Source organism: Dinoponera quadriceps, unplaced genomic scaffold, assembly GCF_001313825.1.
Source record: "Dinoponera quadriceps isolate SergipeBrazil2010 unplaced genomic scaffold, ASM131382v1 scaffold37, whole genome shotgun sequence".
NCBI lineage: Eukaryota > Metazoa > Arthropoda > Insecta > Hymenoptera > Formicidae > Dinoponera > Dinoponera quadriceps.
This window is the reverse complement of record NW_014554446.1, coordinates 260,539-276,515: the sequence shown is the minus strand read 5'-3', so window position 1 is coordinate 276,515 and position 15,977 is coordinate 260,539. Positions and strand designations below refer to the sequence as shown.

Here is a 15,977-nt window from a genome sequence, read left to right as displayed (position 1 = left end):
GATAATATCTGGCCAATGAATTCCTTGGAGCAAACCAAATGTCTTCGATTTGCAAAACACAACGCAGTTTTTTATGATAAGAGAGGAAAGAAATGTCTAACCTGCCATTGAATAATGTTACTTAAAAAATAAAAATACTACGCTTGACATATGGACTGTACTCTAAAATGTGTTGACATGCTGAAGATCTATATTTCACGTTACGTGTACTATGGACTTGCAGTTACTGTCAGTACTTCCTGCACATTCTCGGAATGTAGCCATCATTGAGTCGTACCATAACCTCGATTCCTCGTTGAGGAAGGCAGCGACTCGCAGCGGCGACTTCGGTACTAATGGAAATAACGGGTCTACAGTGTCACAAAGAGGCAGGCGATATCGCTTGTAAAAGTATAACGGGTCTAAACTTCTGCTTCAGTTCCAGCATAGTTAAAAGGTACACACCTTATCTCTCTATATTCTGATATCGGTGCGAACAATATTATGAAGCGTCATCGCCAGATACAATTGACGCAATTTAAAGACGCGACGAGTAGCTCGTTATCTCAGTACGTCTTGTATTGATATCTGAACCTGGACTCGTGACGATTTTCACATTTCAAGAATACGATACGTCTTTCACTGGAATTTCTTTTTTGTATTTATTGATTGTCAAGGTTAAGCTCGCATCGATCCTTGCATTTTGATTGTCATCAGGTGGACACCCACCCGTCACGGTCGTTGTTTCCATTTATTCTCGAGGTAAGACTTATATTCTTTAAACATGTGCAGTACGTATAGACGAGAAATAAAACTGATCGAAATTAAAACCGACATGTAATCGTAGATGTTGCTTTAAGCAGAATATCTTTTGTTTCTTCCACGTAAATGGTTTCTTTAATTTTAGATCGCAACATATCCGAAATACAGAATGGTGTGCGTTCCATGCTTTGCCATTCCAATATTCCTGATAATATGGAGATTCCTACTACAACCATTATTGCTCAAATTATGGCAATTAAAGAATCGAGGGGAAGAGGCCAAGGAGGATCAACCATGTCCAGATTTAGTGAAAGAATGTAAAAATGGGACATGCACCTTATCCTGGAAAGATAATCGAGATACCATAAAAAAGGACGATTGAATCTTTCTTTGTTCCACTGGAAGATATGGATTGTGTGTAATCAATATAGATTGCTTTAATTTTTATATTTGATCGTGTTGTTACAGGCTTTGGAAAGTCTGATTGTTTAATATTCAAATTATCTTTTTATTGTACGTATATATGTATATATAGAGGAAAAATGGAGTAACAAAAATATAGCTCCTCTAGTATCACTTAAATCTTGTTTTAGAAAAAATTCTTCTAAAAAATCAATATTTATATTATCTTAAATAATAAGCTCTATAGTGACTCATTTTTGAAGCTATAAATTCTAAGGAAATGCATGAAAATATTTAATGAGGTAAAGCTCTTATTAATACAAGTGTCATTTATTTATAAATTGTTTGATCAGAATATTCAGAATGAAATAATCGTTATGAATTTTGCAGAAATCTCTACACATAATTAGTGTACTGACAGTTGACAATATATTTGATCTACAATATATATATATATATATATTGTAGATCAAATATATATATATATATATATTGTATGTAATACATGGAACGCACACCATTCTGTATTACATATATATACATATATATATATTATTCAACTTAGCACACGATGCTTCATTTATCTTTATACTTATTAGGAAAAAAATGATATGGCAGTATTATGAATAGAGATATTTCCTTGTTCCTCCCTTTTTTCTCTGTTTTATTTATCTCTAAAAACAAATGTTCATAGAGTATAAAATAGAACTGGTCCAAAATGCGATAGTGACAAAGTAACGGATTTTTATAAGATAAGAAGAACGTACAGACTTACATAAGTATACTTAAATTATTTTTTTAACAAGCACTCGGATGTTTTAAAAAATTTAATAGACCTTCCTAAGTTCAATGTCGAATATAAGCGTGCTATTACCAGGAATGACGGGAGGGGAACCTTTTGCTCCGTACCTGTAAAAGATTCATCATTTAAATTCGTACGCACTTGCATGTAACCCGGGATAAACAATGAAACAAGCCTCTTGTTTGAATAACGAGATAAAACGCGATTTGAAAACAGGAATTTGTAGGAATAAATAACAATATGAACATTGACTTAGAACAAAAATGAAAAATTAAATAAACTATACATACGCCATATTGGGAGGTATCGTAATACGACGTTTTCCGCCGATTTTCATTCCAGCGATTCCTACATCCCAACCTCTGATCACTTCCCCTTTGCCAAGCCGAAATTTGAAGCCTTCTCCTTCTAATGTCGAATCGATCTTCTTCCCGTTTTTCAAACGACCCACGCTATAAACAGCAACGAACTTGCCAGATTGCGCCACTGCACCGTTACCTATTTTCTTGTCCTCCACTAGCACACCACCCTCTACGACTCGCTTCTTTGCTTCCTTTTGAGCGTTTTGTTGATGCAATTGCGCTTGCTCTACCTTGTTCTTCTTTTGTTGTTTACTTTGCTGCTCTGATCTGACTTCTTTTCCATTTATTAATTTTTGATTATCGTGCTTCTTCTTTGGCTGCTGTTGCTCTTGAGTCTGTTTTTTCTTATTTTCATGCTGTTGAGGTTGTTTCGTTGGTTTCCTTTGTATCTGCATCTTATTTTCTTCCTCATCTTCCTCATCTTCTTCATCTTCGTCATCTTCTTCGTCATCATTGTCCTCTTCTTCTTCTTCTTCTTCTTCTTCATCGTTATCATCATCATCATCATCTTCTATTTCTTGCATATTATCTTCATCATCAGAATCTTCAGCATCATCTTGGTCGATTCCATCCTCTTCAATATCATCGTCATCAGAAGATTCCGCTTCTACCAGTTGTTTTAGACGCTTTAATTCCTTTTCTTCTTTCGGCGATTCTGTGGCTTTCCTTTTTGGAAGTTTCTTGTTTACTTGTACTTCTTCTTGCTCGTTTTCAGATTCATCCTCATATTTATCAAAATCATCTGTATTTTCATCCATAATCATATATCCAGTCAGATGTACATGACCTTCACCATTGCATGTAAAGGCTATCTTAGTTCCTTCTTGAAAATTTAAATCAAGTGGTACTTGCCATGTGGAATTTTTTTTTAAACTACACAGTAGATAGTTTCTATCTCCATAACACAATATTACTTGTACTATTCCATCATCTATGACAAAGAAAATATAACATATTAGTCAATGAATAAATATTGTCTTATATATTATACCATTTGTGACAACAATATATCAATTATAATTACATAAGGTTTTTTATAATTATTTATTTTGTGCTACATAAATCACTAATATAATAATATTATCATAGTTTTCATGTACTATTTAATACATATTTATAAATTAATTCAGCTATTATATATATATATATATATACAGATTTTTTTCAATTTATCACATTTCAGTTATGAAAACAATATAATAAAAAGTTACAGCAAATTCACATATATTCTCCCGAAATATATGAATTTATCCCAAATGTTAGAAATTTTAATCTTAGTATTTAAAGGTTAACGTGATTTTGTTTGATGCTAACCTAAAAATTCCCGGCATATCATTTATCGCAAAATACATATACGTTTGGATATTTTCCACGGGTGTATTGTGCGTAAATAAAATAGTTCATCATCATATACATATATATCAAAGGAGAAAAAGTCTATTTTAGTCAAGCAAGCATAATTGCAGGGGGTGTTAACGCATGACTTACCGGCGGTTTCAACATCTAAACTTGCCATCGACACGTGGAACGAATTCTCTACGACTTGCGAGTACCATTTGTTCGGTTCCATTATCAAACCTGCAACGTGCAGAATCAAACATAATAATTACATATGAGTAATTTTACGAATTTTATATAAAAACGCGCAATTTTCAGCGAACACATGGCAATGCTATCTCGCAACATGCTTGGTCGGTAGATTGTCACTTAACGATGTTTATCAAGTATAAAGTTTATCAAACATAAAAATATATCTCGCTTACCCCAAAACATCTTGGCTGATTATTATTTGCGAGCTTTCCTTCGAGATAAAACAAATTAACTTATACGTATTTCGACCGTTGGAACTCCAAGCCACGTTTAACGCGACTATGCGCTGCTCCGACGGACAAACCCGAAATGATCGTCACACAGTGGTGGGTAATGGACGATCAGTGATGGTGGATCCAGGAGAGGGGCACAAAACTTGCGCACACAAGAGCGAAATGTAATCGCGGATGTAAAGGTGATAATACAATTTTTTTTAGGTGCACTTCGAAACGCAACTGATGGCCCATGGAAGAATTTATTTTTGGAAAATTCCTAGAAGATGGGTTTTCTTATATCTATTTCTACGAGCGAGTCCCAGCTGCACACAGCCAAGTACAGCAGCCTATGTAATTGGCCTATGCTTAGGGACCATTGCTGGAGATATTGGAACCATCCAATCACAGGTCGTTGTTCGACTGGGAATGTATACAACTGAAACACTATCAGTTTCTACCATCGTGGTTTAAATTTAATTAATGATTAATTCAACAGAATTGACCAATCGTATTAGCCACTTGATGAACTGACCATTGATCAATTCCGTTGAGTTAATCGTCGATTAAATTTGAATCATAATGGTAGAAACGAGCATTAGCAGAACAAAATAAGCAAAGTTTTCTTTATCATGATTAGTTATTTGAATTCATGATTAGTTAAATAAATTGTGATTGATCAATTTCTTACAGCTTAAAGCTTATTATATCTGTTATAGATTCTGGCTAAAGCCCACAGCGTTTGTTTTCTTTGCTGAATCTGATGAGATCTAGTAACACACTATAATGTACCAATTAAAACGCAGTATTTCTGGTATATTACTAGATATAACTAGTAATTTAATCCAGCAAGAAAAATATCCTCTGTTGCGAACTTAATATAGCGAACACAAGCCTTAAAAGCAAAAAGTGCAATTTAGTTCAGCTGAAAAGAACAGACCAAGAAATTGACCAATCGTGTGTCTAATATATCCTCAATTACACGGATCATGATTGGGTGATTTCCTTATGCATTATGAGTTTGTTTGGATATAGGCCTTTAATTTTACTATTTATTTAAAATAGCTACCAATTAAGTATATTAACTGTTCTATGTATATTGTAAAATATACGCTTTAAAATTTCAAACCACGCACACATAAAAAATTTGTTACATCTTGAAATGGGACGTTATTGTATATTATGCGGAAAAAATTGTCGAAAAGCGATGAAAGTATCTTACCATAAGTAAGTATTGTAATTTAAGCCCTCTTATAATTTTGAAATTATCTACATAACTGGTCAATATTTCGTTTAATGGTCTAAACTCACGTTTTAATAAAAATGTACTCGACTGATTCATTTTTATACGTAGGTGTACGATAGGTTTCATAACCTACAACACGCTACTATTTTTTTTGTTAGAAAACTCTTTTTATTGACACATGACAATTTAACTTCCAGAACCTTCTTCTATGCCCAGAAACGAGTTAATTTGATATATTTTTACTTAAATCTGGGATATGCAATTTTAAATGAGAGAATAAGCATTCAACTATCTTACATATATTTGCATATATATATTTGCATATATATTCAACTATCTTACATATTTTACATATATATATACATTTGTATATATATATATACATATACAAAGTAATAGTGTAATAGATTAGTGTACGTATTTCGCTTATATAATATTTAGATTTCCTAAAGATATAACACAGAAGAAAATATGGTTGAAGTTTTGTAATATGGAGGAGTTAAACATAACCCGCTACTCTGTACTTTGTAACAAATATTTTAAAAAAGATTTTATGGTTTTACGGCAAAAGTTAAGTGCAAAACATTAGCTTGTTTTGTTAAAGTTAAAAAAGCAATGATGTAGGAAATATATTTCTCCTGTAACTATCTCTCTTCAGATGTATGTGCAATATTGGAACCTACTGTGACAAAGACCTTGAAAAAGTTATAACAATATCCTGGTGATGTCAATATATGCCACCTGCGAAATCCTGGAAGAGCTCTAAATCCTGGAAGAGCTCTAAATGCAGCCAGAAAGACCATTTTGGAACAGAGAAGAAAAATAAAAATATTACAGCAAGCATCTAATAGCCTGAGACAGGAAGTAAGCTCCTTATAGAATCTGATGGAGCAACTAAAGAGTAAGAAGAGTAAGAACTTGATCAGTGAAAATGTTGCGAAAATCTAAATGCTACTGTTATAGAGATTATTTTTAACTTTTATTTTTAATAAGAAGCTTAAAAATATGAAATGTAATTGCATCGACACTCATTTATCGATCTTTAAAATATGCTATTAAAATAGTAATTGCGGGACATTCTCCATATATTGTAATTATATATTATCTTTATATCTTATCACTCTTATCTTATTATTATATATTGTCATTATATCTTATCATTCATTATATGCTACTCTATCATATTAGAGTCTGTTCTTCATCACCGAACTAGTGCAGACTTTCGGAATTTGAAAAAAAACATGATTCTGTGTACAAAAAAGAGAAAAACAGGACTCGAACAAGCCAACGCAGTCAGTTCAGCCGTTAAAGATCAGCTCATTACAACTTAAGTCTTCTGCTTAATACCATCTCCATCTTCTCTGTAATTCGACTACGCATATTCTTATTTACAGGTTCGAATATCATGCATTACGAGACACAATAAAGAGGAAAATTAATCCGAGAGATAATACCCTGTCAGTTTTTGAAAAGTTCTCGAAAAAGATTCGCGCGTCGTTCGAACACCGAGCCGATTGCACGTGAGCGATCCTCTTTGAACTCAGTCCTCGCAGTTCGTCTATACTGCTCGTTTCACGCGCGCTCATTCGCCGATATTCTCGAAATAACCCCGCATATCAACAGTCGCGAGCGAGTTTCTCGATGCTCTCGGCGGAAAAGGACTGAAGCGAGCGAGCCTTTCCTCGCGAGTGGATTCGTCTGCGCTGCGTCGTCGCCGGACGAACCGAGGCACGCGCTATTGTTCGGGTGGCCGAGGTGACACGTTTCCCGCGTATTAGGCGAAAATTTGGCGGGACGGACTGCGCGGCGGTAGAAACGGGCGGAAGAGGGAGACTAGAGAAAGTAGGAGGAGTGCGCGCGTTAAAGCTCTGTTTAATGGGGTGGGCGTCCGAACGGTGGAACGCGTACGCCCCTGACGGCCCAGCCGGACCCGAGCAGCTCCAGTCAACTCGGCCGGCCGGCGGTGGTGGCAGCCAGTCGCGAGCGGCGCGAAGCAGCAGCAACCAATCGACGCGTCCGTCCCATCATCCACCGGGCGCAAGTTGCAACGTTGGCGACGTTGTGACCTCGCGCACCGCCCCATCGCTCCCCTGTCCGTGAGCCTGTGCGCCTGTGCGTCGTCACGGCTATGCTCAGCCTGCTGTGTATCTTTACGACGGTATTCGTTAGTATTCGTTCTTCCGTTTCCGCGAGACGTGAATAAGAGGAGGCCAGCCACGGGGCGTGTAGTGGGTGTATGCGCACACGTGCAACGAGTTTAGCAACTCTCTCTCGCGCGAAACGCTTCCTCCGCCCGTATTATCGCGGGCCTACTCGCAGGCTCGTTCGGGTTCGGTCAGTGGGCTGGCGTTTGTGTCGTCGTCACTGCCGCTGAGTGCCGTCGAGTGCGGGAGAAGAGAGACGTGGACGCGGCTCTGTGCTGGACGTCGCGAAGGGGAGGACGTCTCTCTCGTGGTGGATCTCGCGTCATCGTATCGACCTACGGAGGCCGCCTAACGCAGTTAGCGATTGCTGCTGGTTACTGGCGTGCGCGGGCGCATACAGCTCTCTCTCTTCAGTGGCGCGCGTCTTTGCCGCTGCACGTGTGCATATGTGTGGCTTTGTGTCTCTCGCAGGCGGTAGACGACGCGCGAACAAAGGCCAACGGGAGAGCTGTGAGTTTCCAGGCGAGACTGCTCTCACCGAAAGCGCTGTTGGTGTTGGTACGCTTGTAAACAGGCAGGCACGTGCGGTGACGCCTCCCGATCGATTTTGACCGAGTTCGGACCGACCGATCGACGAATTATCGGGCCGAGTGTAACGAGTTGGTACTCGTTGACGAGAGAGAGAGAGAGAGAAAGAAAGAAAGAACGAACGCGTATCGTTGCTGGGCGTCTTAACTGTCTCGATGCGAAGACTATTCGCCCGAGACTGTCGGACGCCTCGACCGTGCTAGCGTTCGCAAGGTAAGGACGCCGATATCTTCCGGCGAGGTGGTAACACGTGCTCGTTAGGTGTACTTCCAAGTTAGGTGGAGTCCCGTGTGCCAAGTGGGTGGAGGCTGCATCGCGAGTCTGCCTTCCCCGTTATCAGCGGCGCCAGGGTGTGAGTGAGGAGCGTCACAGGGGACAAGCGGGTGAGTGGGCGGGTGTGCGCCGCATACATGGTTAGATCGCCATTGTGTTGGGCTCGTGCGCGTGCTTGATAGGAGCCGGGAGGGGCGGTAGAAACAGGGGCGTAAGGAGGCGGTCCCCTCGACCGGGTTCTCGCGAGGAGGATGTTCGCGGTCTCGCCTCTCTCGTCGTCGCTCTCGACGGCCTTTGCTTGAGGAGCAACGAGAGAGAGAGAGAGAGAGAGAGAAAGTGCTGAGAGCCGTCGAAACGCACGTGGCTCTTGCTTCTCGTACCGACGCGATTTTCCAAAAAAGGAGGAAAAAATTCGTCGTACTATGTTGCTTCTTCCGCGCGTAAAATCGTGTCCTCGAGGTACGACACAAAAGGAAGCGAAAAAGAGAAAGTTTTGCAGGTACGAAAAACAGGGTCACGGAGAAGCGAGAAGAAAACTGAGAGAAGGACAAAGCGAGAGAAGAGCTTTCAGCTCTCTATCTCTCTCTCTCTCTCTGTGGTCTTGTCCTTCAGCTTTTCATTCTAAACCCAATTTCATCAACTAAACATTGACTAAACCTTTACCTGAGTTTAGACTCTCTTAAGACGAAGGATTTGTTATGATGTTCATGTATGATAGTTTACAAATCTACAGTATAAATAACACGAACTCTAGATTTGCAATATTGATAGTGAATATGGGAACGCAAAGACATATAAATTTTTATTGAGCGACACGATTTTTCTCTGTATTCGAGCTACGATAACGCTTATATAAGATTGCACAGATACTTTAATGTTTGCTAAGTACAGGATCATCAGAATTTTTAAATTACATATCGAAATTTTTTTTTGTATATCATGACTCGGTTATGCAAAGAAGTAGCAATGATATCTCGAATATTAATTAGACGATGTGGCATTTTTAAGGAAACAAAAAACAAGTATAAAAAATAAGATTTTTAGTTACAGTACTTCTCGTATATATAGTCAACCACAAAAAAGGTTGCAATATTTTTAAAATAAATTTCGGAATGTATCCCGTGTCCAATAGGAGAATTCGTTTTTTAGTAATTTTCAGTAGATACATTTATTTTTTTATTAAATACGTGATATTGCGAAAAACCGAGTTTTCCCTACTTTTCCACGGATTTCTTCGGTTTCTATTCCAATGTTACAAAAATTCACATGTGTTTATTTTTTTTCTTAAAGAATGCAAGAAACAAAAAGGGCCGCGAAACAATTGTGGCTTCTTTCGAAACTTTAATACTAAAAAAAAGTAAAAAAAATCTGTGACTGATCGTATAGTACATTTATTTGAATATCCCGCGCTTTCACGTGACGGGTTGGCGACGGTCGTTCTGTAAGGTTGGCAACGTTGTAAAAGTTTCGGGAAGCATTTATCTGGTAACCGATGAGAGGGCCTGTCTTGTAAATTATTCGTGAGAATCATTCTCGTGAACCTTCTCCCATTGGACGGCTGTGTCCCAAAGTGCCTGAAAGAACACGTGTTCGTACCTTTCTAGAAACTGAGCGTGGATATAGTATTTTTGACGCCATCTGACTCAGATCTGGATGTTTACATATTGAAATGCATCGCTAGTTATTCGTGCATCATGACACAGTTCTGGCTGACAATTCGACAGCTGCAAAGTGTTGTTTTGCATGTATGAAAGGTTACACACAAGTTCAAAAAATGAATAACAGATTACACAATATTAAATTAATGAAGAAAATATGGGGATGATTTTAAATTGTATTAATAAACAACCATGAAGAGCCCGATTCTCATCGGTATTATTTCTCTACCTACATTTACTTTACGAGACGTCTCTCGAATCTATTTATAATTTTCTAACAATCGACCAATTCTTTACATCGTTTAAGATTGTGACTTGTTGAGTGTTCAAATGGCCCTGATTTTTTCACATAAATCTACCTCTTGAAATATTCCTTACTCTTGACTTTTGGCCGTCAGATTCAAAATTGATACAATTTTAGATATGATTTTATGCAATGAACGTTGTTTTATATACTGTAAAATTAACAATATTTAATAAAGAAAATTGATATGAATCACACAGTCTTCTTTTTGCTTTCTATTTTCAGGAGCATCCTTTCTAGAACAAGTACTTGCCTGTAGCTGTAGACCAGTTATTGACAGAATTATACTTATATTATGGATTCCAGCACAGTGATATTCAATGTGAAATAGCATCAGACATATTGTTATAAATTGTGCGCAGTGTAAAACACAATCATTCACGATGAAACGGAGCATAGATGGGAGAAATATTTCGCAAGTAAGATATTCGTCGTATGCTTGAATGTTATTTTTGTAATATCTATTTTTCTACGTTGATGTGTTGATGAACGTACATTTGCAGGATGAACTCGGAGAGTCGGATCCTTTACAGGCACCGTTGCCGTCGCAGCAACAGGACGAGGCGGATCCGCAACAATTAGATCAGCAACAACAGCAAACTGCCCAGCCGCAAATTCGTTTCTTAAGTGCTAACGTATTGCAACAACTGCAGCAACAGCAGGATGTTCAGCAACAGGCGCAACAGCAGCAACAACCGCAAGTTATCACTCTGCAACAGCTGCAGAATTTTGTGCCTTTACAAACTCAGCAAACACAGCATGATCAGCAGAGAGCGCAGACAATTTCTGTCCAGTCTCTGCCCCATCAATTCTTACAGGTATGTAAAGTCGCAATCGCGTAATGTTGTTTGCTAATTATTATAAATACTTCGCACGCTCTGTACATATATATAAATAAATAAATAAATAAATATATATATATATATATATATATATATATTTCACCTTTCGATCAATGTATTTTCACCTCTTTGTGTTTTAGTCACGATAAATAATTCACCGATAATTGACAAACGCCCACTTTCTTTTACAGGGTGCTCAGATTATTAGTACTCAGACACAGGCTCTTCAGCAGCAGCAGCAACAACAGAACCAGCAGCAGCCGCAGCAGCAACAAACCCAACAGCAGCCGCAGCAACCGCAGCAGCAGCAGCTTAGTTACAGTGTAATCCCGCAGATGCAGACCGTCAATATAGATGGACAAGAGGCTCTGTTTATTCCGTCCTCCGCGATATCCGCGGGGGGCGGTCATCAAACGCAGCCGACGATGCAGTTTGCAACCTCGAATGGTCAGCAAATGCAACTAGCTAGTCAACAGGTTCAATTAGCCAATGGCCAGACTATTATTACACCGCAACCTGTTAGCCTGATAAGAGCGCCGAATGTCTTTCCTACTTCGATTATACAGAACATTACGGGGCAAACGGTGCAATTGCCAACAGGTATGTCTCTTGTTTCAATGAAAATTAAGCGGAGAACCTCCGTTATTTCTTCCATTTCATTTCCTCATAAGTACAGTTTCGATACTTCGTATTAGAATTCTTTAAGTAAGAGTCTAATCTTCGACTTTTTTTTTTTTTTTCAATAAAAATGACGTCTGGTTTGTGACCAAAACATCTTTATTTATGATGATTGTCTGCGATATATCGAGTTCAGGCATGTTTCTCTTAGGACATATACGTATCATTTATCTGATTACATATAATACTATTTTTACATAAAAGTAGATTTCTTAATTTCTCGAAAATTAGTGTCTCCATTATTTTATTATCATTTATCTCTCATCTTAGAATAACATTTAGTTACAGATAGAATCTATTTACTTGACAATCCTCAGTTTCGCCATTTTTGATCAAATAAGGTTCTAGACCAATCAATAAGAAGTCGAAGGATGACCAAACTCTTACTCGAGGGACTTTACATTGTACATATGTGTCTAATTATCTTTGTTCTGGCGTAAGAGACCGATCAAATAGTGCGTTCGTACATTTCCACAGGTCAAAGTGTACAAGTGAGGCCGCTCCAGTTTCCTATGCAACATGTTCAACAAACCGTGCCTGTGCAAGTACCAGTCACTGCCAGTAACGGCCAAACCGTTTTTCAGACTGTACACTTCCCTGTTCAAGCCTTGTCCAATGTTTTCAATATGCCCACGACACAAATGATACCTCAGATCACACAAGTAAGTTACAAGACATAGTCGTCTAAATAGCATAAAATAACCAGTTACACATTGCAATGAACGAGTACATTGTGTGTGTGTGTGTGTGTGCGTGTGAACGAGGATACACATTCTGGTCGCTTTAATTTCAGCAGTTACCTCAAGTAGCATCAATAATCTCGCCGAATGGTCATATCCAGCAGGTGCAGATCGCTAATATACCACAGCTGCAGAATCTTCAGGTACCGACAAGTCGAGAAGTAACGAATAGATCCGTTTTCATTGTGCGATTCTGCTTGAATACCGTGCGCACTGACCGTGGTAATTATAGAATCTACAAGTAACACAGGTAGCTCAGCAACTTTCCCATCAACAGGCGCAGCAACAAGTCGTTCAGCAGCAAACTCAGCAACAAGTAGTGCAGTCGGTTCAGCAGCAGCAACAGCAGCAGCAACAAGTCGCCCAAGCGCAGCAGCAGCAGCAGGTGCAAGTGGTGCAGCAAGTGATACAGCAGCAACCGCAGCAAGCGGCGCAGCAGCAGCAGCAGCAGCAAACGCAACAGCAACAACAGATACAATCTTCCACCCCATCGTCGACTGTAGCGACTTGGAGCACAACAGTTGCGACTCCCAGCAATGTGCAGGTAGGTAATATATATCTCTCTCTCTCTCTATAAAGTAGGTGAAATTCTCTCTGTGTACGTATGTTTATCAGCGTTTTCAAGTGATGTGAAAAATTTGGTCCTCCCAGGTACTCGGTATAAGTGCATTAGGAAGAACTGTAACGGGAAACGCTAATGTGATCACCACGAAAGATGGCCAAAAGATCGACATGCAGACGTTGTCCACCTTAGCAAGAGCGCCCGAAACGGTTGAGGGTGACATTAAGGTAACCAGTATCGACGCTAGTCAATTAGCTAGTGGTCAGGTAATACATATCCCTGCCGCACAGTCGGCTCAACCTACGGTGCAGCCTATTACGATTACAGGTGAATATATCATCGATCGATTGTTTTTTCATTAACTAGAAAAGTCATGCCTCGATTCTAAACCCTCTAATAAGTAAAATTAGAGTCGGATTCTACCTTCATGCTCTGTTCATTTTTCATCTAATTAATATACAAAATGGGTAAAAGACCTTCTTCCTTTGTTTACTTATAGATGAAAAAAATATAATGAAACTTACAGACTTGAAAGAATTAAAAAAAAAACTGAAAAACTCTTTGACGTCCTGAATACCCACCTTGCCATTAGAGGGTTAACTGAAAAGTTAAACAGAAACTGTCGTCGTGCAAGAGCGGAATGATACACTCTAAGCGTCTGTTGTAGGAGCGCAAGGACAGCAATTGACGCTCATTCCCGCGTCTGCGCTGGCAAACCTGACCTCGCAGCAGGGCAACATGATGAGGAATGTGAGCAACGGGAGCATCATGCAAATCCAGCCGGCTGCCGGGATGAACACGACGAACGGTTTTCTGCAGTCGATACCAGTGCAAAATATTCCAGGCTTAGGCAACGTGCAAGTGATACCAGCGAGCGCGTTGCAACCCGCCACGGTGCAAACGTTACCCGCCACCGCTGGTACCCCCATCGTCGCTACGCCCACTGTACAGCTTGACTCGAACGATCCTACCAAGTGGCAAATTCTTCAGACCCTTCAATCGAACGGAACCTTGACGACGACCACTCCCATACCGCAACAACAACAGGTATCGAACGCGTCCAACTCCAATGCAGAGACCGACAGTAATAAGCAACACCGAAGGAGAGTCGCGTGCACATGCCCTAATTGCGGTGAGGGAGAAAGGTGTGTATATATGTAAACAATTACTTTCGTCCTTGTCAAACGCCAAGTGCTATTCTCTAGATATATTCAAATACTGTTCCCGAAATTCTACAAAAATTGTACAAAATTATAGAGAATTATTCTGTGAAGTTGTAGAAAATTATTTTGTAAAATTATGTAGAACATCACTTTATAAAAATTTATAAAATTTTGAACAGAGTGGTAGTTCATAACATAATCATGTTTTCATAACATTAGTGTGTAGTAAAAATCGACCACTAACATCACCAGGAAGAACATTATGTCGGTAACAACGACAGTAAAAAAAATTGTTTTATGTAGAGCTGGATGTATATCTTAAAGAATTATATGTAAATACATATATACAGACAGGGTGTCCCATTAAGGTCGGGACCCTTAAAAATCTCGAAAAATATGTTTTACAGGAAAGTGTTCCAGTAAATAGATCCAGTAAATAGATTCAGTAAAGATCAGTAAATAGACCGTTTTAAACCCTATAGCTTTTATGCGAAGCATTTTTCTGTAAAACTTATATTTTTCGAGATTTTTAAGGGTTTCCTGACCTTTTTGGGACACCCTGTATACCTTTCTGCAGAAACCGAGACTTGACCAGGAAACGACAACATATATGTCACATCGCTGGTTGTAATAAAGTGTACGGAAAAACTAGTCACTTGCGCGCTCACTTACGTTGGCACACCGGCGAACGACCGTTCGTTTGTACCTGGGTGTTCTGCGGCAAAAAGTTCACCAGGTCCGACGAGCTGCAGAGGCATCGTAGAACGCATACCGGCGAGAAGCGTTTCCAGTGCGGGGATTGCTCGAAGAAATTCATGCGATCGGATCACCTGACGAAGCACATCAAAACGCACACGAAGTTACGAAGCACGGTACGTATATAGCCGTACTTGTTGTGTACTTGTATGTACACTTGTGTGTGTGTGTGATATTACATAAAACATAACTATAGGAAGCTGCTACGTCCACTCAGGAAGGATCTTCTGACAGCCAGTCTTCCACTGAACAAAAAATCATTATAGCCTTACACAAGGAAACGGAACAGTCTGATATCGTTATTCCGGATCAAATGGATAATATGAAGAACGAGGCAACGAATCATGTGACGAACGAATGAGTTCTTTTATCTCGTAGCATCATCAATGGGGGGAGGAGGGGTGGGGGGGTGAATTAGTAAATTATTACTAGTAATGACTAGTATAATTGCCCATGTATATAATTTTTACTAGTAATTACTGCTATTAATGACAGCCGGCGTGAATATCATTATAACATAAGCAAAATTTTATTTCGAAGTTTCTTTTTTTAGCGAAAACGAGGGAGGAAGAGGAAGACTGGAACAGAATTGGGACGGAAAATTACTCCTTAGGATTAGAACTTAAGAATTAATTGATATTAATTTTTTAGTATCTAAAAGAGCTAATAAAAATCGATATGATAATGTCCTTACGTACGCATATAATTTAAATTATCTTAAATGTGTACATTATTTAAATTAGCATTAATTGCCTGAATGAAATATTCAATTTTCTTGGTTGTATACAAAAGTCGTGAGTTTACAGAGATATTCATAATAAGGTCTGTCCTTAGCTGAACTACATTGTACTTTTCAGCTTTAGAGTGGAACTAATATATATATATATATATTATATATATATATATAATATATA

General features: G+C 38.9%; 3 protein-coding genes and 1 long non-coding RNA gene across 6 annotated transcripts; 3 read left to right on the top strand and 1 right to left on the bottom strand.

Moving 5' to 3' along the window:
* The first annotated feature begins 252 nt into the window (after positions 1–252).
* Positions 253–2,241, top strand: LOC106749999. The gene is made up of 3 exons (XM_014629998.1): positions 253–436; positions 657–741; positions 887–2,241. Exons 1-3 carry the CDS (start codon positions 336–338, stop codon positions 1,121–1,123), a joined length of 423 nt encoding a protein of 140 aa, XP_014485484.1. The 5' UTR covers positions 253–335; the 3' UTR covers positions 1,124–2,241.
* LOC106749983 (46 kDa FK506-binding nuclear protein-like) lies at positions 1,896–4,327 on the bottom strand. The gene is made up of 4 exons (XM_014629983.1): positions 4,071–4,327; positions 3,796–3,885; positions 2,236–3,238; positions 1,896–2,052 (listed from the first exon to the last, which is right to left on the bottom strand). The coding sequence occupies exons 1-4, from the start codon at positions 4,078–4,080 to the stop codon at positions 1,971–1,973; spliced, it is 1,185 nt and encodes a 394-aa protein (XP_014485469.1). The 5' UTR covers positions 4,081–4,327; the 3' UTR covers positions 1,896–1,970.
* An 825-nt stretch (positions 4,328–5,152) lies between these two features.
* On the top strand, positions 5,153–6,472 carry LOC106748966. The gene is made up of 2 exons (XR_001374800.1): positions 5,153–5,336; positions 5,797–6,472. It is a non-coding gene; the product is annotated as an uncharacterized LOC106748966 (long non-coding RNA).
* Positions 6,473–7,382: 910 nt separating this feature from the next.
* Positions 7,383–15,960, top strand: LOC106750015 (transcription factor Sp4-like). Of its 3 annotated transcripts, none has more exons than XM_014630030.1 (12): positions 7,383–8,470; positions 10,548–10,741; positions 10,826–11,140; positions 11,356–11,764; positions 12,320–12,504; positions 12,636–12,725; positions 12,860–13,126; positions 13,234–13,471; positions 13,812–14,289; positions 14,885–15,179; positions 15,260–15,409; positions 15,617–15,960. In XM_014630030.1, exons 2-12 carry the CDS (start codon positions 10,706–10,708, stop codon positions 15,674–15,676), a joined length of 2,523 nt encoding a protein of 840 aa, XP_014485516.1. In that variant the 5' UTR covers positions 7,383–8,470; positions 10,548–10,705; the 3' UTR covers positions 15,677–15,960. The 3 variants fall into 3 exon arrangements, with proteins under 3 accessions (XP_014485516.1, XP_014485526.1, XP_014485508.1); XM_014630040.1 differs by lacking the exon at positions 7,383–8,470 and adding an exon at positions 9,572–10,232 and having other exon boundaries at positions 12,639–12,725; XM_014630022.1 differs by lacking the exon at positions 7,383–8,470 and adding an exon at positions 9,573–10,232.
* The last annotated feature ends 17 nt before the right edge of the window (positions 15,961–15,977 follow it).

Excerpts from the sequence above, each read along its gene's own strand:
- LOC106749999 (XM_014629998.1), top strand. The coding sequence starts at position 336 with ATGGAAATAACGGGTCTACAGTGTCACAAAGAGGCAGGCGATATCGCT. Across the intron at positions 437-656 it reads AGTTCCAGCATAGTTAAAAG|GTTAAGCTCGCATCGATCCT; the intron begins GTACACACCTTA and ends TTGATTGTCAAG. Across the intron at positions 742-886 it reads TGTTTCCATTTATTCTCGAG|ATCGCAACATATCCGAAATA; the intron begins GTAAGACTTATA and ends CTTTAATTTTAG.
- LOC106749983 (XM_014629983.1), bottom strand. Across the intron at positions 3,239-3,795 it reads TTTAGATGTTGAAACCGCCG|ATGATGGAATAGTACAAGTA; the intron begins GTAAGTCATGCG and ends TCTTTGTCATAG. Across the intron at positions 2,053-2,235 it reads ACGATACCTCCCAATATGGC|GTACGGAGCAAAAGGTTCCC; the intron begins GTATGTATAGTT and ends AATCTTTTACAG.
- LOC106750015 (XM_014630030.1), top strand. The coding sequence starts at position 10,706 with ATGAAACGGAGCATAGATGGGAGAAATATTTCGCAA. Across the intron at positions 10,742-10,825 it reads ATGGGAGAAATATTTCGCAA|GATGAACTCGGAGAGTCGGA; the intron begins GTAAGATATTCG and ends GTACATTTGCAG. Across the intron at positions 15,180-15,259 it reads ACACGAAGTTACGAAGCACG|GAAGCTGCTACGTCCACTCA; the intron begins GTACGTATATAG and ends ACATAACTATAG.